Below are 24,458 nucleotides of genomic sequence, written 5' to 3' on the forward strand. Positions count from 1 at the left end.
GAGCCGAAGAAAGCGGAAATCTGCATTTATGTTCAGAAATCTAGTCTATTTTTCTTTGTGACTTAGTGACCGGAGACTGGGAGATTTTGCACCCTCCAAGTGTAAACATTTGTAAGAGACAACTAACTAGATACAGATCAGAAGAAACCTATTAAATAATCTCTGTTCACCCTGTGTTCGCCGCCTGGGATTTTTAAGAAAACGTTCTCACATTTCATATAATCCCTATCTGTGTTTAAGATACAATAGAAATCTTACAGGGAGTCTGTTAACCAGACTAGGCTACACCTAAGAGTATGCCCTACCCAGGCAGGTACAAGGCCCTAATGCCAGACCAATCCTGGAAGAGGTGACAGCCCCAAGTTCAACTGAGGATGTCTGAGCACAGCTCCCCCTGCACATTAGGGATCACCTCTCCATTCTTTCCACATACCATTTGCATCCAATCCCCGCTCAACCACCCCAAGCACCCATGCTCCAGTGGTTCCTGTTAGCAGTGGGCTTCCTCCTTCCACCACCACTCCCCCAGGGGGGAAAACAGACCCCAAGGACGGCTGACGGTGGGCGATGAGCGCCCTTCTCCCACCTACCTTGATGATGCTGCTCCGGCGGGGCAGGCCGCCCGGCTTGCTCTCCCGGGGGACGGGACAGACAACCGCGCTGGGGGTCGGGGCGAGCGCAACGCCGCGGGGTCCCCTGGCAGGGCTGGCCCGGGCTTCGTCGCCGGACACGCCGAGGCTGCAGTCTCCGTTGGAAACCCCGCCGCTGTCATAGCGCGCCCGCCCGTGGCCGAGGCGACCTCCCCCGCCACCGCCTTCCCCTACTCCGGCTTTCAGGGCGCCCTTGGCGCCGAGGGCCGGGCCCGGGGAGGTGGGCAGGGCCCCGCCGGCGGCGCCCCCCCGGCCGCACTCCGCCATGGGCGCCCCGCGACCCGCCTGCACAAAGCCGCGTCCTCGCGTCCCCGCGTCCTCGCCGCCGCCTCGGGCCGCCGCGCGCGGCCCCTCCTCCTCTCCTCCTCTCCTCCTCCCGCCGCCGCCGCCTCGGCCGCTTCTTCCGCTTTTTTTTTTTTTTTTTTTTAATTTAGATGTGATGTTTGTTTCGAGCTCTCGCCTTGTGCACGGTTAAAGTCGCGGCGACAGAATTATCGAAAGATTCCTGCAGCGGAGAGAAGAGAGAGACGAGTCAGCTCGGGCGCCGGCGGAGCCCCGGCTCCCGGCACCTGGGGAAGGAAAACACGCCCCAACACACGCGCCTCTGCGGGCGCCAAAAATAACCCGCGCGGGCCGGGCGCCCACCCCGGGGCAACCCGCGCCCACCTCAGGGGCCCCAGGCACCCAGCTCGAAGTAACAGGGCGCCCACGTCAGGGGCTCGGGGCGCGCTCCCCCGGGGCTCAGAGCAACTGGGGTCGGAGCACCCGCCACGCAGGAAAAGGCGCCCACCTCCGGCGAAGGACGAGGGGAAGTAGCGGCCGCCCCGACGCTCTCTGGACACGCGGAGGCGGCTCCCGAAGGTCTCCCGGCCCGGGCGGGCGGGGGGCGACGCGCGGGTCTCTCCGGACCCTAACTCCCCAAAGGCCGCCGCGTGCCGAGCTCTGTCACGTCCCTCAGAGCCCCGGTTGAGGCCCGCGGCGCCGAGAGGAAGCGCACGGTGGACAGGGGTGGCCGGGTGTGACAATCGCCGTGCGGCCCCAGGGCAGCTCCCGGAGGGGGCAGCCCAGACCCACCCCACCCGCCGGCTGCTGTCTCCTCCTGAGCTCGGCGCTGCCCCCTACAGGCCGCGTGGTCCCTCCTCGGTCGCCCCCTGACCCACCGCGAGCCGCCCAGCTCCCGCTCTAGATTGCCGCCGTCGCGGCTGCTGTCACCGAGGCCGGGTCATCGGGCCGCGGGTACCTTAAAGCCGAGTGGACTGGAGACCCAATTCCTTGCCTATCTTTCGCCTCCCCCGAGCTGCTGCAACTGTCAGTCACCCACCCGGAACCCCGAGGGGCAACTACCGCGCAGGCCTCGGAGCCCGGAACCAGGGTCCTGGGGCTTAGGATCTCGGCCGCTGCGCCTCATTCCTGCCCCAGCCCCGCGCACTGAACTCGTTTCCTTCCCACCCAGCTCAGGACGCTCCTCTCTGACTTCCCCAGTGGGTCAGACCCATTTCATACACTGAAACCAATTCCGTTCTGTTGGGCTCCTGATTGATTCAACTAGCTGGAAGGATGCTGAGGCAGGGGTGAAGGCTGGGGTGGCTGGCAGGCTGTGAGAGGCAGGGGACATCAGCAGAGCCTATTTCGTGCCCTCTGAGTCTCCACACAGAGATTTATCACTGAGACCTTCCCGATTCCCCTACCAGGGATGCCGGCTGGCCCTGCCTGCCTGCGGGGCCCAGCCTAGGTCAGGCTCATCTTTTGGGACAGGATCCCACTTGCAGCGTTACAGTCAGCCCCTCCTCTGGTTCTCCGGCACCCACTTAAGGCGGAGTGACTGGCCTGAAAGTCCACAGTGGTCGTGTGGCTTCCGCTCGCAAATACCTCCCCTGGATCTCCCTCCCTGGAGCCAGACAAGACCCAAAACTCCGAAGCGTGAGACCCCAGCCCTTCCACCACCACCCCCGCGCCACCCCACGCCCCAGGCCTGGGCTCACCCACCTCTCCATCCCAGGTTCCGTGGGCTCCAGCCTCCTACCCTCTCTAGCACCCCAGCCCTTCCCCAACTCGTGTGCTTTCTTTTCCAGAAATGGAGTCCCCGCAGGGCGCGAAGGAGAAACTGATAGTCCGCAGTAGAGTGAACTTAAAGACCTGACTTTCATTAGCGTGGTGTTGTAACAGACTGCCTAGGAGCCTCTGAGGAAATGGGCTTTACGTACCTATACATACTCGCCCTTGCCCCTGAAGCGACATAAAATACTTTCATATTATTCTTGGGGGCGTTTTAATTCTTCAGATCCTCTGGATTCGTGTTTTTGTAACCCATCAGACGAGCTTTTGTACATCTCTTTCCAACCTGGGCCTACACACTAACAGAAATAGTTTTACATCGAAGGACAATGCTTTAGTGTTTTATTCAGTCTCATCTCTTTTCTTTTTTTTTTTTTTTTCTAGTTGTGTTTCAAAAAAAATTTCTTTTTCTGTCTTGTGATAGTTTTGGAGGAAAAAATATTGAAATAATTCAAATCAGGCTCTTAACTCTGCTTTATTAAATTTATAGTCATAGTAGCCTGTGAGTATGCTTCGGGGGAGGAAAAAAAAGAATGCTGGCGTCTTTATTCTTCAAGTTCCCTAATTTGGATATTTTTAATAAACACCCAGAGGTGTCTCTGCCTTTTCTGTTAGTATCTAATCTTTCCTGCATTTACGAGTCACTGGTAAAATGCTATGACAGCCATAGATCCGGTGGCTCTCACTGTGAGTTTCCTGGGCTGAGTAGGGACTTAACAGAGGTTTAACCCCCAGGATGCTTTTTTATAGAAGCACCAGCTGATTCACCAGTGCCCTCCAAAATGAGCACCTATCCATCTCACTCTGGACTCCTAACAGGTCAAACCAGGGAGCTTCGTTGAAATAGACTTGACATTTAAATTAAAATGTTTCCCAAAGCATCTTGGCAGACCTGTAACTAATGATGCCAGAGGCCCAAGGCCTGTGCCAGATTCCTTTTTATCCCCATAAGTGCTTGTCTCCCACAAGCCACTGGTCACACACCTGCTGATGTTATAGCAGTACTTCTTTATCCCACAAACAGCCCAACTGTAGGTACCATATCTCAGACATGGTGAAGGGAAGCAGCATGTTCTTCTGACATGTGCAATGCTTGGCTCACAACAGTCTTTTTAATAAGCTAAACTCAGATTTTTCATCACAAATAGTGTAGTAAGTAATTGTTTTTCCTCATTCCTGCTTGTCTCTCTGCAGTCACTAAGTGGTTGCTGTCCATTCCTCATATTACACAAGCAATATTATTGAAGAAATTGTAACTATTTTGCCAAAATTCTTGCTGAAGTGTTTTCATGGCATTGTGAAATTCATAGAAGTTGGAGTTAGAAAAAGAGCCAAAATATAATAGTCACTCCTCAGCAAATATTGTCTAATGGTTCCCTCAGACATTTCAGAGCAGGGCAATAAAAGATAGGCAAGACATTAATAAAATGCCCATTCTAAATAGCTCCATGATGCTTATGCCAATTTATTTTATCTATTTGCTAATGGTTGGATTCTGGTGAGCAACCTGCTCATAATATTTAAAGTAGATACCTTTAAAATCTCACTGTATCATGCCAACAGTACATGGCTTTGTCGCTTTTAAATTTTCTTCATATTTCAATCCATCTCAGATTTTAATCATTGTCACTCTTCACCAAACTGTCTTCTATTTGCATCATCAATTTAATGCCCAGAACTTGAACTATTCAGACTCCCTGTTCCATAAGAACCTTCCTTCAGTCTCTCAAAATAACACTGACTCAGTTTACTGACTTCTTGCCATCATTTATACCCTTGTAGGTTATGAATTCATATCTAGTTTCCAGTTCACAGGCTCCAATATTAGGACTCTCCAACTTTTTTTTCTGATTCAGTAAGTACTTGGCTTTCAGATTATTTTCTTCCTTAATGTATTATGACAATTTTCATTTCTCAAACCTCAATCACATGTTATTTCCTCTATTTCTCCGAAGATGCAGTTCAACCTCTGAGCCTTCATATTCAACTGCTGTTCATATGCTTAACATAAATGCTAACTAGAGCAGAAAGTAGATGACCAAAATGCTTTAAGGAAATAGCAGATTATATCAATGTACTAGTCCACGCTGGCTACTCATTTGCTTCCTGAGTCAATCCAAGGGGCTGATTTTAATCTATTATGCTCCTACAGCTTAAATTATATTTATTTTATCATGATCCTCAACAACAAGAAATATGTAGCAATTGATTGCCTTTTTTCCTGAGCAGTAATGTGGCAAGTTAGGACTGCCAAAAGTTTTCATTTCCATATTTTCCTCTCTTCTGACACTAAAGATCCTTCACCCATTTTCCTTGGATCCATCCTCCACAAGTGTCTATGGCTGCCAAGAAGTTAGGCACTCAGGGAATTACAGCTATGCTTTTCAGCCACTGAGAAACTACTTTGTGAGTTCATTAAGTTTTTTCAGTGGCTATTGGTAGCATTTTGAGGGAATCTGTTAATCAATGGGAATTTGAAAAGATCATTCTATCAGCAAAAGGATACAATATGAGGGACTGTATTAATGAGTTCCTCAAAAATAACTGTTACTTATTACACTGGTTTTATAAATTCTCTCTCATGTATTTGATTGTATGTCTACCATTATTTTATTACAGGAGTCATTGCAAACTCAAATGTGTATGGGGGCCAGGTAGGTAATGTAATAAATGAAGTTGGAGGGATTTGTTTCATAATAGCATCATAATTCATGTTTTTTCAACAACGATATACTTTGCGTATCAGAGTAATACTCTTCCTGATTCACTTCTGGCTTTCTAATTTTGTTAGGGCCTTGCTACAAGAAATATTTCACTTTCCTCTTAACTCTAAAAAAGATGTGTGAAGGTACTGATAAATAGCAACTGACACCCAGCCAGGTGTAGTATGGCAACATGGAATGTTAGATTCAGGTATTCTGGTGAGGAATCTTATTGCTACTTTGAGGGAATCTTGGCTAAGTGCTGCCAAGACCATCATATTTTTCTAGAGAAGCCAGATATCTGGAACATAAAACGTGTTATTTAGTTAGTTAGTTCATTCTCTTAAGGGAAGGACATCCACAAATTGAGGTCTTCACGTATTGTTCTTTATGAATTCTATAGAGAGACCTATTTTTTTTCCTGTCCCACCTCCAAATGGCATTATAAGCAAAGCTTAGCAAATGCCTTCCAAATTCTGCATTTCTTTGGGTCTTGTCAATCTGTTTTTTATTGACAGGTTTATTTTCATGAGTTTTAAGAAGTCAGAATATCTGATGACCACATCATTTTACACATCCCAATATGTGATGTGTTGCTCCCAAACTACTTCCCTTCATCTACCCACTCCCAAATCCCAACCCCAGGAATACTTCATCTCTGAAATCTGAAATTCAGGGACTGATTGTCTAGCCAGAAACTCTGCGCTTTCATCAGTCCCATTCTCTTACTTCCCTCAAACCCACCTGTCAGTCTTAGCAAGACCTGTACTTTCTCCACGCCTTCCCAATCCCTTAGTCTATCAGCACCCCTTTTTATACTTTTTCCCCCAGCCTAGCCTGGGCCTCATGACCAAGACCTTCAATTAAACCACATTCTCACTAGCATCATAGATCCCTCACATTCTTGTCCTTCTGCTGTGCCCACCTTGACAATATACAGCTTTGAATAAATCTAACTATGGCTTTCTCCATGCATGCCCCCAGCTGCCACTCTGCTTTGGAAAAAAAATCATATAGCTAGGCTGTGTTACATCTGTATGATTTCTGTCTTCAGCAGAGCCTCTGGTATATTGAACAATATTTTATCCTTTGCTAATTGGCATAAATCTTTATTCTCCAAACTGTTACTCTTCAAATCCCAACTAACCCACTGGCTCTCAATCTCACCAGTTGTCCTAGGATTCTGCTTCACAAAATGCAGCAAAAAATAAACTGCTTTAACTTTTTTCCATTCCACTTATCCTTACTTCACCCACCACCCCTGCTGTCTAAGGTTAACCCTAAATCAGAAACCATCTATGTATGTTTTCTATGGTTATTGGACTCTTCTGCTCTGATGTGATTGATCTTTTGGGAACAAGGGGTTTTGTTACCCTCTAGTGGGCAGAAGCTGGAATGGGGTCTACCCTGAGTGAGTGGCCAATCCCAGCTTCAATCATACAAGGGCAGGAAGGAGTCAGGGATTTGGAAGACAGCCTTAGACCACTGTCTCTCGGGTCTGGTGCCTTGAGTCTTCATGGGTGATCCAAGGGACTGAGGAGAAGACTAGGACCTCCAAGAGCCAGGAGGGGAAGAAGTTGCCTTCATCAGAAACCCCATGAAGCTGAGCCTGTGGGCTTTGAGGATAGGGACTTTGTGTTTAAATGTGCTTTTATGGTCTAATTCCCTCAAGTTGTTAATAAAGAGGGGTTAGGTATTAATAGCTCCTCTCAGCTGTACCATCATGGATAAAGTGACGGCCTCTGAAAGACAGAGGAACTCGTTCTCCCACCCCCACAGCCAGTGTGATGGCTGCAGCAGCGTGAGATTCCAGGGGAAAGTAAGTCTCTGAGTTAAAGAGGCAAGTGGTAAGCAGAGTAGACCAACCCCTCAGGGAGCTTCTCTTTCCTTTGTAAACCTTGAAGCACCAAGGCAGTTCTTCCAGCTCTTCTGCCTTGCTTTGTCACCTCTCTTGGTCCATTCTCTATGCTTTTTGCTTCCTTCCACATATAAATACATTCTAGACATCCCTTCATAAAAATTTTTCCTCAACTCTCTTTCCTTCTCAAGCTACACCTTCTCACTCTCCATGCTCCTCACACTGAAATTTCTGTCAAAAAAAAAAATTCTTTTCTCTCTGATGTTCACTATATCTTTTTGTTACCAGCCTATTGTAACTGGCTTCCATCCCCTTCTACGGAAACTGTCCTCCCAAAGATCATGGTTAAAATCCTAATCAACAAACTCAATGGCTACTTTTTAGTCATTACCTGTCTTGGCGTTTATGGAACATTTAGTATTGCTAACTCTCCTTTTATTGTTGAAACTCTCTCTTTCCCTGATGAGATTCTTGGCCTGACTGTGCCCCAGGAATCTTAAACTCAACCTACCTTCATTTTAATTTGTTGAATCTGCCCTTTAAACATCTGTTTTCCTGGTATGCTATCCATGCTGTAGACTGAATGAAGAACTTAGCATCATCTTCCACTCCCAGGGCCTCTTATTCCAGTTAACCATTGAGGCATTGTAAATCAACTGAGAAGTATCTTTCAAACCCATTCCCACCAGAATGGTCTGCTTTACTGTCTCATTGCACTATTGTCTATTGAATTTCTGCAATAACCTCCCAACCCTGCCTGCCTCTACTCCCTCCCAGCTTCAATCTGTTTCTCAAACCACCATCTGCATTGTCCTGGAGGATCACTACTCAACCCCAAAGTCTCCAACAGTTCACTTTAAAACAAACTTGGTTCCCTTTAGGAGATGCACAAGTTCCATCATAACCTGGCCCAATCTTCCTTTCTAGCATGGTCTCCTACCTAGATATGCTCCATAAATGCTAGTCATGTCGATCTACTTCTCTGAAAAGGCCATGCAGTCTCAACCTCAGTGTGTTTGCTTATGGTGTTTGCTAGGTTTAGAATTCCTGTTTCCCTCTCTCCATCGGAAGAACTCAGAGGCATCCTTCAAAAAAACACAAATGCTTCCTCCTTTGATAAGATGTTTCTGACTCCAGAAAATTAATTGCTCCTCTAGGCTCTTAAAGCACTTAGTACATACCTCAACAATGGCCCTCATTATAATATATTGCAATTATTTATGTATGAGTCTTTTTCCCCACATGAGCTTGAGATCAACAGAGTATAACTTACAAATCTTTTCTCCATACTAAATGAGCTCATCAGAGTTTGACACTACATAGGATTAATCCTCAAACTCTCTACACCAGCCTAGGACCTGACATATCATATATCCTCCATACATTTGTTGATTTTAATTAATAAGCCTGTTTTAAAATCCATCTTTGCCTTTCATATGCTTATAAAACCTTTCTTATTTCATAAGGCCTCTTTCTTTGGTTCAGCTGAATATGTTTTATTCTGTCCCTTCCAACTTTTCTTCCTGTTTTTCCTTATTAACTAATACCAATAAGTATATCATGTTGCTAGTATTTATGATTTATATATGTATTGTGTGAAAAGGACTGTATTTGATGCTGTTGGGGGAAGGTGACTGGGAGTTTGGGGTAGGAGAAGGGAGGCTTATTTTTCATTATGTATGCATTACAGTTCCAGTTTTTAAAGTAGTTAAAAATAATAAAGGGAACAGTCCCGGCCCTGCTATGAGTTAGTAAAAACTGTGACCTATCTCTGAGACGTAAGATTAACAAAGCCTTACCAGACCAAAAACATCACCCCTTCAGCCTGGCACACTGCCCGACTCCTTTCTTAATTAGTTGGAAATTCTAACCATCAACAATACACAACACAAGAGACGACACAATCTCCAGAAGGTTGCTGTTAAAATGTACAAATTACCTGGCAAAAGGAAGCTTCCCTAGACAGCTCCCACTTACGCTCATTAGCAAAAAATGAGCTAAATGTCACCCTGTTCTTTTTGGCAGAGACATATGGCACTCACATGAGAGAGAAAAGACAGGTTAATCTTGCTACCCAGAAGGTGGCAGGACAAGGTTCAGGGGGGCTGCCTCCGAACCCTTATTCCAAAAAACCTTAGAGGGGAGCTTGGGTAAGTGAGGAGAGGTTGCAAGCCACATTGCGATTTTATAGTCTGGCTCAATGTCTGCCCTGAGACAGAGAAATACCTAAGAGAAGGGTTGGGAGGGCAATGAGACTTGAGAGAACCTAGGCCTTGGAGAAAGTGATGGAGATGGCTTGCTGGACAGGGGTCAGAAGGTCATTCCAGGGAAGCTGGGTAGCCCAAGCGAAGACACATCTAAGTTCCTCTTCTACTCACTAGTCCCTATGCAAATGTTTCTTGCACTATTAAACCTTAGTTAAGACAAGATGAAGAAGAAGAGGTCTTAAATGTTCTTTTGAAATCGTGTGACCCTGTAAATAGAGGATCTTGAACTCAACTGGGACAAGGACAAGAACTGGAGGAAGTGGATAAGCTGTAGCCACAGGGATTTTGGGCGCCACATAAAGGAAATTGTCCCTGCTTTGACATCAGACACTGATATGCATTACCAACAAGGCTTTGGAATTTCCTTTTCACAAGAACCTTAAGAAGGTAGACAATTATCTACAGGGATGGTATAAAAAGTTCCAGCCTGAAGGCAAAGATCATAATGAATGGCTCCCTTTGACCTGCTGATTCTGGGTGTTTAATCACAGATTTTTAAAAACTTTTTTTGAAGTCAAATTAGATGTTAGAATTTTTTTTTTTCAGTTTTCTTACTCTTCATTTTCGTGGAATTACTATGTGGTGTGGTGTAATGAAACGTTTCAGCCCTCTTCCAGACACGTGTTTCTCATGGGGGTGTTCAATTGCCTATATACTGTTTTGAAATGGAATACCTTTGTAATCATATACTCCTGCAGTTTGAGTTCACATGTTTCATCTAGCTGGTCCAATTTTCTACCTTTTAAATTAGGTTCACTAGTTTATTTTTATCATTGAGCCAAAGATCTCAGGATGTTCTCTACTTGGGGTAGATTTTCCACTTGAAGAATTATAGAATGACCCTCTTCCTAACATGGTAACTTCTTTGATGCTGTACATTTGCTGTGTTTGTAATAGTTAGGGGCAAGTAAAATGTCTGGTAGAGTACAATATTAATGCTGTTAGAGTACATGGAGAAATTTTAAATCACCCTCAATCTCCAATTCTGATGATGGGTACCTTGGGGTTTTAACTCTATGTTGTATCCAAAATAGTGTTTTGGTTTTTTTTTTTTTTTTTATCATCGTATTCTCCAGTGTCAAACTCAGCATTATTGCTTCCATAAACACTTTGTACACTGAACCATCTCTATGTTATTTTATTCATCTGTTCCTCTAAGAAGACCTTGCTAATCTACAGTGACATTTCAGCCATAAAAATGATCTCAACTATCTCTGTTCTGTCTCTCTTTTCCTTTTAAACACTCAGCTTAAATCTTAAGTCTTTCATAAGCTCTATTCTCTGCAGTGGTGAGTAAACATTTCATTCCAACAGTCTACTCTTCTCACTCTTACTTGTAGAGAAATTCAAACCTTCTGTCTAATTTTGGGTGTTAGGAAGCAGCCTGGCTATGTGACTTGGCCCCCAGACCCGAGATACTCTAGCTGAGAGTATGGATCAGAACCCTTGCCAGTTGGTCATTGCTTGGCATAAGGCAAATCCTTTAAACCTTTGCGATTTCATTTTCCTCCTTGGCCACACAGGCATAAAAATGGTGACCTGTCTCCTGACCTGCCGCCTGATCTGCCTGCCAGGGTGGATGCAGACCAACATTTGCAAACCTTAACGGACAGTGTGACTGCTGATTGGAAAGACAGCAACTGGAGCTCACAAATAATTTCCCCAAAGGTCAATTAGACAGACCCACAAGCTATCTCTGGCACACATAGGAAGTATCGGCCTCATCTATATTTATTGTAATTCCCTTATCCCTGGTCCCATTAAAGGAGAGTTTGGGGTGCAATAAATATTTCAGGATAAAAATGTCCATGTACCCACTTTCCAGAGCCCCAGCCAGTGACCCCCTTATTTCCATTTCGAATATAATAAAATGTCTGTTCAATCACAGAATATGGATATTTGTTAGTACATACCAACTACATTCTCTTTGCAGTGCTATTGGCAACTGATTCCTGTGTATTACGTTGGCTTGGGGGATTATTTGTATACCCACTCACGCCTCAGCACACAGCATATTATAAAAAGTCTTAGTTTTAAATACAAGCTGATAATTCTGAAGACAATGAAACGTAAAACATCGAGAATACAAAACCTAAATCATAATCTCATCAACAAAGAGCTGGGGTAGCTCAAGAACCGGAGACTGTAATGGGGAAAACCATTTCCGAATCCAGAAAGGTGGGCAAGTAATAGGGTTGGAAATAAGATTATTCATAAGCATCAAAATGAAAGAAAGTGTCAGGAGAATTAGGACTTTCCTTGTGTGGCTGGCTTGGGAGCCCTACTTGTTTCTGGCATGCGTGGAATACGGGGCAGAGATGAAACAACAAAAACTTATTTTGTTTCCCTGTGTGAGTCAATTTATAGTAATCCAGCCCTCAGGATGGGACATGCAGGCATCATGAGCTAAGCAGGGTATCAGAGAGGTAGCCTCACATCCCTGAACACAGGCCCTTCAGAGGGAGTACAGAGGGACTCTGGGGTGGGCCTGCTTTGAGATTTAGGTTTCACAGACTTATTTCATCAAAATTGTGTTTCCAGGATTTGGAGGTGAGATTCCTATGAGTGTAATGTAAGCCTTCAGCAGCAGCTATACTAAAAAAGAGAAGTTTGAAGATAGAAAAGCGAAGCAAAGGGTATCTGGTCTATCAGTGATAACAAAGAACGCTCACCTTCTTCTGAGCCACATTGTCCCCCTCAGTGAGCGAGAGGGAAGGAGGAATGCCGTGCTGAGATGAGAAAGAGGAGCAGGTTGAACATATTTATTCCCATTGTACAGATGAGGCACTGAGGCATAATCAAAGTTATATCACTTGCTCAGGGCCAAGTATGGCTCCGAAGTCCATTAACTTTACCACTGTGGAATACTGAGGAGAAAAAAATGCCAGGACACCCTCCTGGAAAGTCCAGTCCAAAAGGAATGGTAGCTATGTGAACACCTCTACATCTCTATTATCTTCAGCAGATTGAGACCCAGTTCAGTCATCCTGGTCAGCTATTCCCTTGCTCGGGGCACCTGGGCTTGGAGAATTGCACTCCACGAATCCCTTCCTTTCTGCTTCCCTTCCTAAGGTCCCTGTACAAAAAGACAAAAAAACACATCGGTGTTCAAATAGTACTGCCATCTTGGGGTATCCTTGAGGGTTAACCATGTATCACAGTGAAGAATCAGTGAACATTCAATATGCACCAGGCACTATTTCAAGAGCTTCTCATGCTTCACCTCACTTAGCCCTGACAGAAACTCTGATAAACAGCTAATTTTATTTTCTCCATTTTACAGATGGGCAGGCTAAGGAGGCACAGAAAAGTGAAGTGACTTGCCCAAGATCTAACCACAGTGAAGACAAGCTAAGGCAGAGAGGAGTATGGGAGAAAAGGTCGTAAGCCTTAAATGCAGTGCACAGGAGCAAACCCAGTCCTCTGTGTTATGAGGCTGAGGGGGATGAGGATTCTTGGCTGTGGGAGAGAGGTTGGGGCAGAGTTGACTTTTGCTCCTGCTGCTGCTGCTCCAGGCAAAAGCCCTAGCGGAGCCTGAGGTGAGTCTCATGGGTTTAGCACCTGACCTCAAGCTGCCCTGGAAGAAGAGTAGTACTCCCTTATTTTCAGGGGATATGTTCCAAGTCCCCAGTGGATGCCTGAGCTGCAGATAGTACTGAACCCTATATATAACACAATTTTTTTCAATCTTATAACTGAGAAGGCTACTGACTAATGGAAAGGTAGCATATACAGTGTGAATATGCTTGACAAAGGGATGATTCATGTCTCCCGTGGGATGGATGGAGGGGGATGTTGAGAGATTTAATCAAGCTACTCAGAATGTTGTGCAATTTAAAACGTATGAATTGTTTATTTCTGAAACTTTCAGTTTAATATTTTTGGATTGCAGTTGACCATGGATAACTGAAACTGAGGAAAGCGAAACTTCAGGTAAGGGAGGACTACTGTAGTAAAGGAACATTTGACATGAAGCGAAGGAGACACAAGAAGAGAACTTTTAGCAGCGATTTCACCCTGGGGATGAGGAAATGGGAAGAGCTCACCAGGGGACTTTCTCAAAGCTGCCTGGCTAGAAGAGGATTGTGTTTTAGATGATAGAATGACTTATCCAGAAAACCCAACAAATCCTCCCCAATCAGCCTGTGATAAAAACGAGTTCAGCATAGTCACAGAACATAAGGAATGAGCAGGACCAGCTACGTAGTTTGCAGGAGCCCTTTGCAAAATGAAAATTCAGGGCCTTTTGTTCAGAAATTACTGAGAATTTCAAGAAGGTAACAATAGAGCATTAAACCGAGTTCTGAGAGCAAGACCCTGTGCGACCACATGAGTCACCCTTGAAGCCAGTCCTTGTTCAAGACATGTCTGGGAGAAGCTCGCCAAGTATAAAAAGAAACTCATAGAATTGTAATTGCAGCTCTCAGTACTAAAGCTATAATGGTAGAATCTGTGCTCAAATAAAAGAGAAACTATAGCAGACAAATATTAGGAATAAAGTAGAAAAATAGACACATGGAAACTATGGAATCATAGGGCAAGGGATTGTAAAGATTCTACTTATACAAATTAATCATATACTGGGAAAGAAAAAATGCACTTGAGTTAGTGCAGGAAACAATAGCATGAAACCTACAAAACCGTATTCTCATATGACAACATAACAAGATCATTATACTTAAATAGGAAAAATGGAATTGCACAGAAACAAATTACACAGAGATAAACATTAAAAATTTCATATTAATTTGTGTAAAGCTATAGTAACAACAAATTTAAATAGCCTGAGATGCTAGCAAAAATGTACTAAAAAGGAAATTTGTCTCTTAGATATACATTAATAAGAAAGTGAGAATAAGAACATCATTCATAAATTCTGTATTAAAGAATTCTAAAATGGAACAATGTAATGAACCAAAACAAAGTAGGAATATATAAAAATACAACAGACATTTTAAATATAAAGGAGGAACAATAGGAATAAACCAACAAAACAATAGTTTGCATGTTGACAAAACGGACAAAATTGATATATTGACCCAATGAAAAAGGAATTACAAGTTAGTGAAATCAGGGAAAAGACAATTAAAACAGCATAGATTTTATTAGGTGTTAAAGAGTGTTGTTCTTAGATATAAGTGTATAGCTAATTGAGTGATCATGTTCATATGATTTCTCACAAACAGGTAATAAAAGCATATGCAATTAAAAAACATGATCAATTCCTGAAACATACATAGGAAAAGTTAGATATTATGACCCTGATGCAGTAACTGGAGAATTTTAATAAATAATGCTTTATGCTGCTTAAATTGCTCTCCAAAAATATTTTTAAGGTGTTAGGTTTCCTTAGGGAACAATGTTTCTAAAGTAAATCTGTTGAGCCTCAAGCTTGTCAGGGCTAGACAATCATTAATGAAACAAAGGTGCAAAACCTTAAGCAAAATTTTAGCAAATGAAATGTAATAGGTTAAAAAATTGTCCAATATGGAAAAAGCAGGATTTACCCCAAGAATGTATCATTAGTATATTAGAATAAAATATGTAATAAAATTAATCACCAAAAATAAGCAAAATAAATACAGCAAAGTAAATAAGGATTACTGCCTTAATAGAGCATAAATGCGTTAACAGTAAAAGCCAAATATAAATACTAGCATAATGTACTTTAAAAGGAAACAATGATATGTAAATACAATGAACAAAATTTTGTTATAAATTCTGTTTTAGCAAGTTAATGCAGCTATGTCTAAAAACTAGAAATAAACAACAAGCCACAAAAGCATTAAGGAATTCAGAAAAATATCAGACAGTTTAACAGAGTCACAAAATTCAGTGCCATTTTTTTTTGTTTTTTTTTTTTTTTACTTTTTAATTTTTAGTGACAGGATCTCACTCTGTTGCCCAGTCTGGAGTGCAGCGGTGCAATCATAGCTCACTGCCACTTCAAATTTCTGGGCTCAAGCGATCCTCCCACCTCAGCCTCCCAAGTAGCTGGGAGTACAGGCGTATACCACCATGCCTGGCTAATTTTTTCAAAAAATTTTTGTAGAGATGGATTCTTGATATGCGGCCCAGGCTAGTCTTGAACTCCTGGTTCAAGATCCACCTGCCTTGGCCTCCCAAAATTGCTGGATTACAAGTGTGAGCCACCACACCCAACCCCAAGGGTATTTCTTTATACTAATGGCACACCAGTAGAAAATACAGAGTTTTGATTAAAACTATGAAAAAAGTTAACAAAAATCAACTCAGAATAGATTGACTTAAAAAAATGTAAAACCCAGATGAAAAAATAAAGGAATATATAATAAATAAGCAAAAATCAGGCATTTGGAAGGTGCAAAATTAGAAAAGATGACAAAGAAAACACCTGAATTTTAAAGAATGCAATATTGATATTGCCATAATGGTATAGTGTGGGATACTGTTACATACTATATTAAGTGATAGTATACTGTACTATTACAGTATGTGCATACAGTAGTGTACTATTACACTAAATACTATTACATGAGTTAAATGTTTCAAAGTAGTTTAGCCATGTTTGAATGGGTTTAAAGTCTCATTTTTTTATAAAGATACTTCTGTTTATGAAGAAAGAAAAGGAAATGCTATGCTATATTGCAACATGACCACAACAGTTACCAAATTTTGGTTATACAGTGCAATTGCACCACAGCTATCACTTAGGAAAATTCAGCTCTACTTATTCTCATCTCTATTTGATGTAATTTTAAATGCTGCCAAATTGTGTTTTGTCTTTCTCACCTAGGAGTCCAGGAGAAATTAAGTCCCAATTCACTAAGACATCCATTCATAGTATGTAATGTATTAATATTAACTTATTACCTTGGGATCTAGGATTGTGTTAGCTATCATATTTTTTTTTCTTCATTTTGGGAGAATTGGGAAAACAGTCACCACAATCATTTTCTGTGTTCTGTGGTTCAGAAGAAGATTCCTAGTAAATTTACTGAAAATTGACTCATGCACCTAGAATGGGTGAGTTTTAGGTTGTATAAATTATACCTCAATGAAATTCTTTTAAAAAAATTATTTATCTGTTAAAAGAGCAAGTGGTTTCCTCTGAAAGAAAACCAGACACCAAGACTGTAGAACAGTGTTGTCCAGTAGAACTTTCTGCCGTGTTGGAAATGATCTGTATCTGCATTCTTTAATATTGTAGACACTGGTTGGTGTGGCTTATCACCATGTGAAATCTGCCTAGGTAGTGTACCTGAGGAGCTAAATTTTTTATTTTATTTTATTTTAATTAAATTTAACTAGCCACATGTGGCTAGTGGCTAGCACATCAGATAGTGTGGCCACAGAGAATTTTAGGGTCTCACCTAAGGAGAGTCATCAAGGGGTGTGAATTGACCTCTCAGAATTTTTTTCAGGAAAACATTGGCTATACTAGAGTCCTAGAGACACTGACTTCACCAAAGTCACATTCTCTACCTTACACTTCTTCAGAAGCTGTAATGCCAACTCACCTCATTCCCACCTCCACTGACCCCTCATCAAGAGCCCACGATAGAGTCTACATGCTAACAGCTGCTTTATATTTCAGTTTGAGAAACACTCCCTTCACAGATGAGGAAACCACGATCCAGAAACCTTCATAACTGGGCTGTTTTATTCCTTAGACACCATAGATGCAATGCCCAAACGCTAGGGGATTCTCACAAGCTATAGAAAATGTTTCAGATCTTAAATAAATAAATAAAATATTGGTTCAAAAATATAAAAAGGGAAAAACAAAATCAATGAATATTTTTATTGCAAATTTGTTAGAAACTCACTTAATTTTCAGTAGAAGTGAAGTTATTATCACTGACTGGGAGTATGGTTAATATAGTTAACATGATGATGGGTGAGTTCCCACCATTAGCGTCTAGGGCATTTGAAGGTTTCAAAGGACGTTAAGAGGCCTCTTATTTTGTTGTTGTTCTTTTTAGAACACTTTCCACATTTTATTTACATTTTAATACTAATTTTAATCTTAAAGTCATATGTTCATTCATCTATTTCTTTTGTATTGGTTTTACTTAAACTTGAATGCATAAAAAACAAAGACTGTAAACAAATATTTAATATACATGCAACTTATAACAAAAAAGAGCTGCTTTTATCAGAAACCCAATTCCCTGCCACCGTTTGTTTTATAAATACAGATGTCAAAACAATTCTGAGCATATTTTTGATTCCACCAGTGGCCAGCACCTGCATCTCTTCAAAGATTAACAGTCAGTAGGAGTATTCATCACACCTGCTATTTTTAAAATAATTTAAACTGCAGCTCTTTCACCAAGCAAGGGAAGATAAAAACAAGAAGTCTGTTTTTCTTGGGATTAGTTTTTGGAAATAATTATTATCTGACACTTATGTTTTCTTTTTTTTCCTTTTTTGAAATTAATGTATTTATTATACTTTAAGTTCTAGGGTACATGTGCACAATGTGGAGGTTTGTTACATATGTATACATGTGCCATGTTGGTGTGCTGCACCCATTAACTCGTCATTTACATTAGGTATATCTCCTAATGCTATCCCTCCCCCATACCCCCACCGGACAACAGGCCCCGGTGTGTGATGTTCTCCTTCCTGTGTCCAAGTGTTCTCATTGGTCAATTCCCACCTATAAGTGAGAATATGTGGTGTTTGGTTTTTTTGTCCTTGCAATAGTTTGCTGAGAATGATGCTGTCCAGCTTCCTCCATGTCCCTACAAAGGACATGAACTCGTCCTTTTTTATGGCTGCATAGTATTTCATGGTGTTTATGTACCACATTTTCTTAATCCAGTCTATCATTGATGGACATTTGGGTTGGTTCCAAGTCTTTGCTATTGTGAATAGTGCCACAGTAAACATACGTGTGCATGTGTCTTTGTAGCAGCATGATTTATAATCCTTTGGGTATATACCCAGTAATGGGATGGCTGGGTCAAATGGTATTTCTAGTTCTAGATCCTTGAGAAATCACCACACTGTCTTCCACAATGGTTGAACTAGTTTACAGTCCCACCAACAGTGTAAAAGTGTTCCTATTTCTCCACATCTTCTCCAGCACCTCTTGTTTCCTGACTTTTTAATGATTGCCATTCTAACTGGTGTGAGATGGTATCTCATCGTGGTTTTGATTTGCATTTCTCTGATGGCCAGTGATGATGAGCATTTTTTCATTTGTCTGTTGGCTGCATAAATGTCTCCTTTTGAGAAGTGTCTGTTCATATCCTTCACCCACTTTTTGATGGGTTTGTTTTTTTCTTGTAAATTTGTTTGAGCTTTTTGTAGGTTCTGGATATTAGCCCTTTGTCAGATGAGTAGGTTGCAAAAATTTTCTCCCATTCTGTAGGTTGCCTGTTCACTCTGATGGTAGTTTCTTTTGCTGTGTGAAAGCTCTTTAATTAGATCCCATTTGTCAACTTTGGCTTTTGTTGCTTTTGCTTTTGGTGTTTTAGGCATGAAGTCCTTGCCCATGCCTGTGTCCTGAATGGTATTGCCTAGGTTTTCTTCTAGGGTTTTTATGGTTTTAGCTCTAACATTTAAGTCTTTACTCCACCTTGAATTAATTTTTGTATAAGGTGTAAGGAAGGGATCCAGTTTCAACTTTCTACATACGGCTAGCCAGTTTTCCCAGTACCATTTATTAAATAGGGAATCCTTTCCCCATTTCTTGTTTTGGTCAGGTTTGTCAAAGATCTGGTGGTTGTAGATGTGTGGTATTATTTTTGAGGGCTCTGTTCTGTTCCATTGGTCTATATCTCTGTTTTGGTACCAGTACCATGCTGTTTTGGTTACTGTAGCCTTGTAGTATAGTTTGAAGTCAGGTAGCGTGGTGCCTCCAGCTTTGTTCTTTTGGCTTAGGATTGACTTGGCAATGTGAGCTCTTTTTTGGTTCCATATGAACTTTAAAGTAGTTTCTTCCAATTCTCTGAAGAAATTCATTTGTTGCTTGATGGGGATGGCATTGAATCTATAAATTACCTTGGACAGTATGGCCATTTTCACGATATTGATTCTTCCTATCCATGAGCATGGAATGTTCTTCCATTTGTTTGTGTCCTCTTTTATTTTATTGAGCAGAGGTTTGGAGTTCTCCTTGAAGAGGTTCTTCACATTCCTTGTAAGTTAGATTCCTAGGTATTTTATTCTCTTTGAAGCAATTGTGAATGGGAGTTCACTCGTGATTTGGCTTCTGTTTGTCTGTTACTGGTGTATAAGAATGCTTGTGTTTTTTGCACATTGATTTTGTATCTTGAGACTTTGCTGAAGTTGCTTATCAGCTTAAGGAGATTTTCTGCTGAGATGATGGGGTTTTCTAAATATACAATCATGTCATCTGCAAACAGGGACAATTTGACTTCCTTTTTTCCTAATTGAATATACTCTATTTCTTTCTCCTGCCTGATTGTCCTGGCCAGAACTTCCAACACTATGTTGAATAGGAGTGGTGAGAGAGGGCATCCCTCTCCTGTGCCAGTTTTCAAAGGGAATGCTTCCAGTTTTTGCCCATTCAGTATGATACTGGCTGTAGGTCTGTCCTAAATAACTCTTATTATTTTGAGATATGTCCCACCGATACCTAATTTATTGAGAGTTTTTAGCATGAAGGACTGTGGAATTTTGTCAAAGGCCTTTTCTGCATCTATTGAGATAATCATGTGGTTTTTGTCTTTGGTTCCATTTATATGATGGATTACGTTGATTGATTTGCATATGTTGAACTAGCCTTGCATCCCAGGAATGAAGCCTACTTGATCATGGTGGATAAACTTTTTGATGTGCTGCTGGATTTGGTTTGCCAATATTTTATTGAGGATTTCTGCATCAATGTTCATCAAGGATATTTGTCTAAAATTCTCTTTTTTTGTTGTATCTCTGCCAGGCTTTGGTATCAGGAAGATGTTGACCTCATAAAATGAGTTAGGGAGGATTCCCTCTTTTTCTATTGATTGGAATAGTCTCAGAAGGAATAATACCAGCTCCTCCTTGTACCTCTGGTAGAATTCGGCTGTTAATCTGTCTGGTCCTGGACTTTTTTTGGTTGGTAGGCTATTAATTATTGCCTCAATTTCAGAGCCCGTTATTGGTCTCTTCAGAGACTTTAACACCCCACTGTCAACATTAGACAGATCAACAAGACAGAAAGTTAACAAGGCTATCCAAGAATTGAACTCAGCTCTGTGCCAAGCGGACCTAATAGACATCTACAGAACTCTCCACCCCGAATCAACAGAATATACATTCTTCTCAGTACCACATCGCACTTATTCCAAAATTGAACACATAGTTGGAAATAAAGCACTCCTCAGCAAATGTAAAAGAAGAGAAATTATAACAAACTGTCTTTCAGACCACAGTGCAATCAAACTAGAACTCAGGATTAAGAAACTCACTCAAAACTACTCAACTATATGGAAACTGAACAACCTGCTCCTGAATGACTACTGGGTACATAACGAAATGAAGGCAGAAATAAAGATGTTCTTTGAAACCAATGAGAACAAAGACACAACATACCAGAACGTCTGGGACACATTTAAAGCAGTGTGTAGAGGGAAATTTATAGCACTAAATGCCCACAAGAGAAAGTAGGAAAGATCTAAAATTGACACCCTAACAACCCAATTAAAAGAACTAGAGAAGCAAGAGCAAACACATTCAAAAGCTAGCAGAAGGCAAGAAATAACTAAGATCAGAGCAGAACCAAAGGAGATAGAGACACAAAACCCTTCAAAAAAATCAATGAATCCAGGAGCTGGTTTTTTTTTTAAAAGATCAGCAAAATTGATAGACCGCTAGCAAGACTAATAAAGAAGAAAAGAGAGAAGAATCAAATAGACACAAAAAAATGATAAAGGGGATATCACCACCGATCCCACAGAAATACAAACTACCATCAGAGAATATTATAAACACCTCTATGCAAATAAACTAGAAAATCTAGAAGAAATGGATAAATTCCTGGACACATACACCCTCCCAAGACATACTCATGTTTTCTAAGCCTGAACATCTTGAATATTCTAGTTTATGCTTAAATGATGCCTTGCTAAGAAGAAAAATTTGTGCTTCATTTTCCTCCCTTTGTCTGAAAACATAATGGGTGTATGTATACTAAACAAATTATTATGACTGTCCAGCTCATTGTCACCAGCTGGGATTCATTTGCTTCATGGGTAAGTGATTTGCATCATGATATTTAATCATACCATTAACAGGAGTAGAAGATATGTTGATTTAAGCAAGTTTGAGATACACCAAAATTAATCATTCTATATTTGTGTTTCTGTTGGCTATGAAAAACTGTATTTTCTTTGGATGTCATTATATTTCTTAGCTCTTAAAGTCCAACTTTAATACTACATAAATTTGGCCATGTTGCCAACATTAGAATGCCCATGCATCCACCATTCCCCTAGAATTATTTTTCTGATTTATATTTTATTACAAATGCAGTTAGTAGAGGAACTTCAGAGTATTAGGGTCCACATTCTACTTTATGTCTGTATTTTCTATTTAGAATTTATCAGTGGAGACTTCTGGGCTTGTTGATAGAGCTAGTTCTATGATTACATTTCCACATCAAATGTACCTCTTGCTGCATTATTTTATCACTTATACAGATTTTTACTTATATTTCAAAAAGTACATTCAGTGAGGAATATGTACTAGGTGCCTTTCTAAGTACTAGACATATATTAACTTATATAATCCTGACAACAACCTTGTAAATTAGACAGTTATCATCTTCATTTTGCAGACAAGAAAATTAAGGCACAGAGAGGTTACATAACTTTTCTAAGATCACACAGTTAGGAGCAGAGCCAAGATTGAAACAAGGCTCTAGTGTATGTCCACTTAACCATTGTGCTATGCTGTTCCCCACAATTCAGTGTATAGGGTCCCACTAATCTGGTTCAGGTTCCCAGTGTGACTCCAGGACTGAGGTCATGTGGAGGTGTAAGAGCGTCCACAGGGGAGAAATCTGGAGAGGGCAGAGGCACCTATAAGGTTCTAGAGCCGGCATATCAGCACACTGGTGGGTCCACGGGCTGTGAGGGATTCGCTGCATGATGAGCAATTCCAGTGCCCTGTGAAGTGACTTTCTCCAGCCTTGGGTCAACAGCTGCCAGTGAGCCAGAGCTCAGCGCCCTTTGTCATCTCACCAACAAACTAGTGGTAGCCCCAGTTACATCCTTGTGGTAAACCTCAAACAATTATGCCTTTGCCCTCTAGCGTTATTTTTCTCCTTTTAAATATTGCCACATTTGGAGACAAGATAAAGATTGTCAGAAGAGGGGAAGATACATGAGCATCTGAATAATTCTGCTTACATCAACGAATGGCCAGGGCACCTTCCACCCCTGGAGGCTTTCCCGGGAAGATTAATGATCCTCCAAAATCAAACGGAAACAAACCAAGGCCAAAGAGCAGTAAATCAAGCCTCAAATCATCACATACTCTGAAAGTTTAGCCTTGAATCTTACATCAAACAGTATTCAGCATTGTGAAAAACATAAGAAAACTGGAGGTGGGGAGGTGGGGGAGGTTGTCAGTACCACATCATGAAAAGGGTTTTATTCATATCAAACTCAAATAAAAAGGAAATGTCCACTGTGAAGAAGTTGAATGAAGAAATATGTATCAAAGCTGTTGATAGCCAAGGATCCTTCATTTTGTGTTTTACAAAATTCTGTCAAAAATTGAATGAATTCTCATTCACACAGTCATTGTCTGAGAATGATTCTCCAGGAAACTGACTCTGAGATGGAAATTAATGTGTAGGAGGTTTACTAGGAGTGTTCTTGGGATAAACAACTGTAAAAGGGGAAGAAAAAAACAGCAGGATTGGGCAGAAGAGGAGAGGTTGAGTTCTCCTCGGGGAGTTCAGGAGCTGACTCCCCTTCAGAGTTCCTTCAGAGTTGGCCCTTCAGAGTTGTCCCAACTTGGAGCAGGCAATGGTGCCAGGTTTTATACTTCTCCATTGGCCAATTATTAGTTATGGTTTGCCCTAGAAAGATAGCCTGACCTGGGGGAGGTGACTCTCTCCAACGAAGATCAACTCTACATAGGGCTAAGGGCCATCTGCTGATAGTGCTCTCAACAACAGAAGGAATAGGTTCTTCAGTTCTATGACAGCCCTGACCCGCTTCAGCTTTCAAAGGCTATGTATTTGGAGGGAAAACATTCTGTTTTTAACATAACTCTCAAGGGATAGGTCTTTGTGTTATTTAGCTCCTCCCAATAACAAAATGGCATGATGAAGTTATAGATTAAAATCTAGTCCCCACTATGCAATTTAGGAGATGCCTCTTACTCTAACATGAAAACCCTTGTTCTGCTTCAGCACCTTAAAAGTAAGGCTTCCCTGAAAAGATTGTGTTCATTCTTGCCATTGCTATTAGCAAGCCAGGATCACTGTACTAAAGCCTGGGTGTGCCAAATGGGAAAATGAGGTCCATTTGTAAGCTCTAAGCATGAAAAGGGAAAAAAATAGATGATTTGTTTTCTTTTCCAATTCCAATGCTGGAACCACAGTTGATGCCCAGTAATAAGTGGTTAACTAGGAATTAAAATAGCATGTCCCTACTGTCTTAAAATATGGAATCTCAAAGTGGGTCTTTGAAAAAATTCCTTGACTCATTTATAAGAAGAGCCAAAAATGCTATAATTTATGGGTGAAATATGAGGATGGGGATAAATAATATACAGAAGAATGAGATTTAGAGACTTTTAAATCCCATTAGAATGTACAAATTATAAGACATAAAATTCATTCCCATCATGGGCCTCATGAATAGTTTTTGTTGACCTTTTCATTATGATGGATTTCTTAAAATCCACCAAAAAAGCTGAAATGTCAACAAACTAATATATTTTTATGCATATTCTGACTTTGAATGAGTCAACCTAA

At 41.4% G+C, this 24,458-nt stretch overlaps 1 protein-coding gene across 4 annotated transcripts in view; it reads right to left on the reverse strand.

Annotated features, from left to right (window-relative positions):
• Positions 1-24,458, reverse strand: part of PLCL2 (phospholipase C like 2) — a 324,082-nt gene that overhangs the window by 193,924 nt on the left and 105,700 nt on the right. Inside the window, exons 1-2 of one of the 4 annotated variants that reach the window (XM_050779543.1) lie at positions 1,811-1,942; positions 591-1,155 (exon numbers count right to left, since the gene is read on the reverse strand). In XM_050779543.1, the coding sequence (XP_050635500.1) occupies positions 591-917 (327 nt within the window). In that variant the 5' untranslated portion in view covers positions 918-1,155; positions 1,811-1,942. Of the gene's footprint in view, positions 1-590; positions 1,156-1,316; positions 1,771-1,810; positions 1,943-24,458 lie in introns of those variants that run through there. The other 3 variants (XM_050779542.1, XM_050779544.1, XM_050779546.1) reach the window with 3 other exon arrangements.

This window comes from Macaca thibetana, chromosome 2 (genome assembly GCF_024542745.1).
Source record: "Macaca thibetana thibetana isolate TM-01 chromosome 2, ASM2454274v1, whole genome shotgun sequence".
NCBI lineage: Eukaryota > Metazoa > Chordata > Mammalia > Primates > Cercopithecidae > Macaca > Macaca thibetana.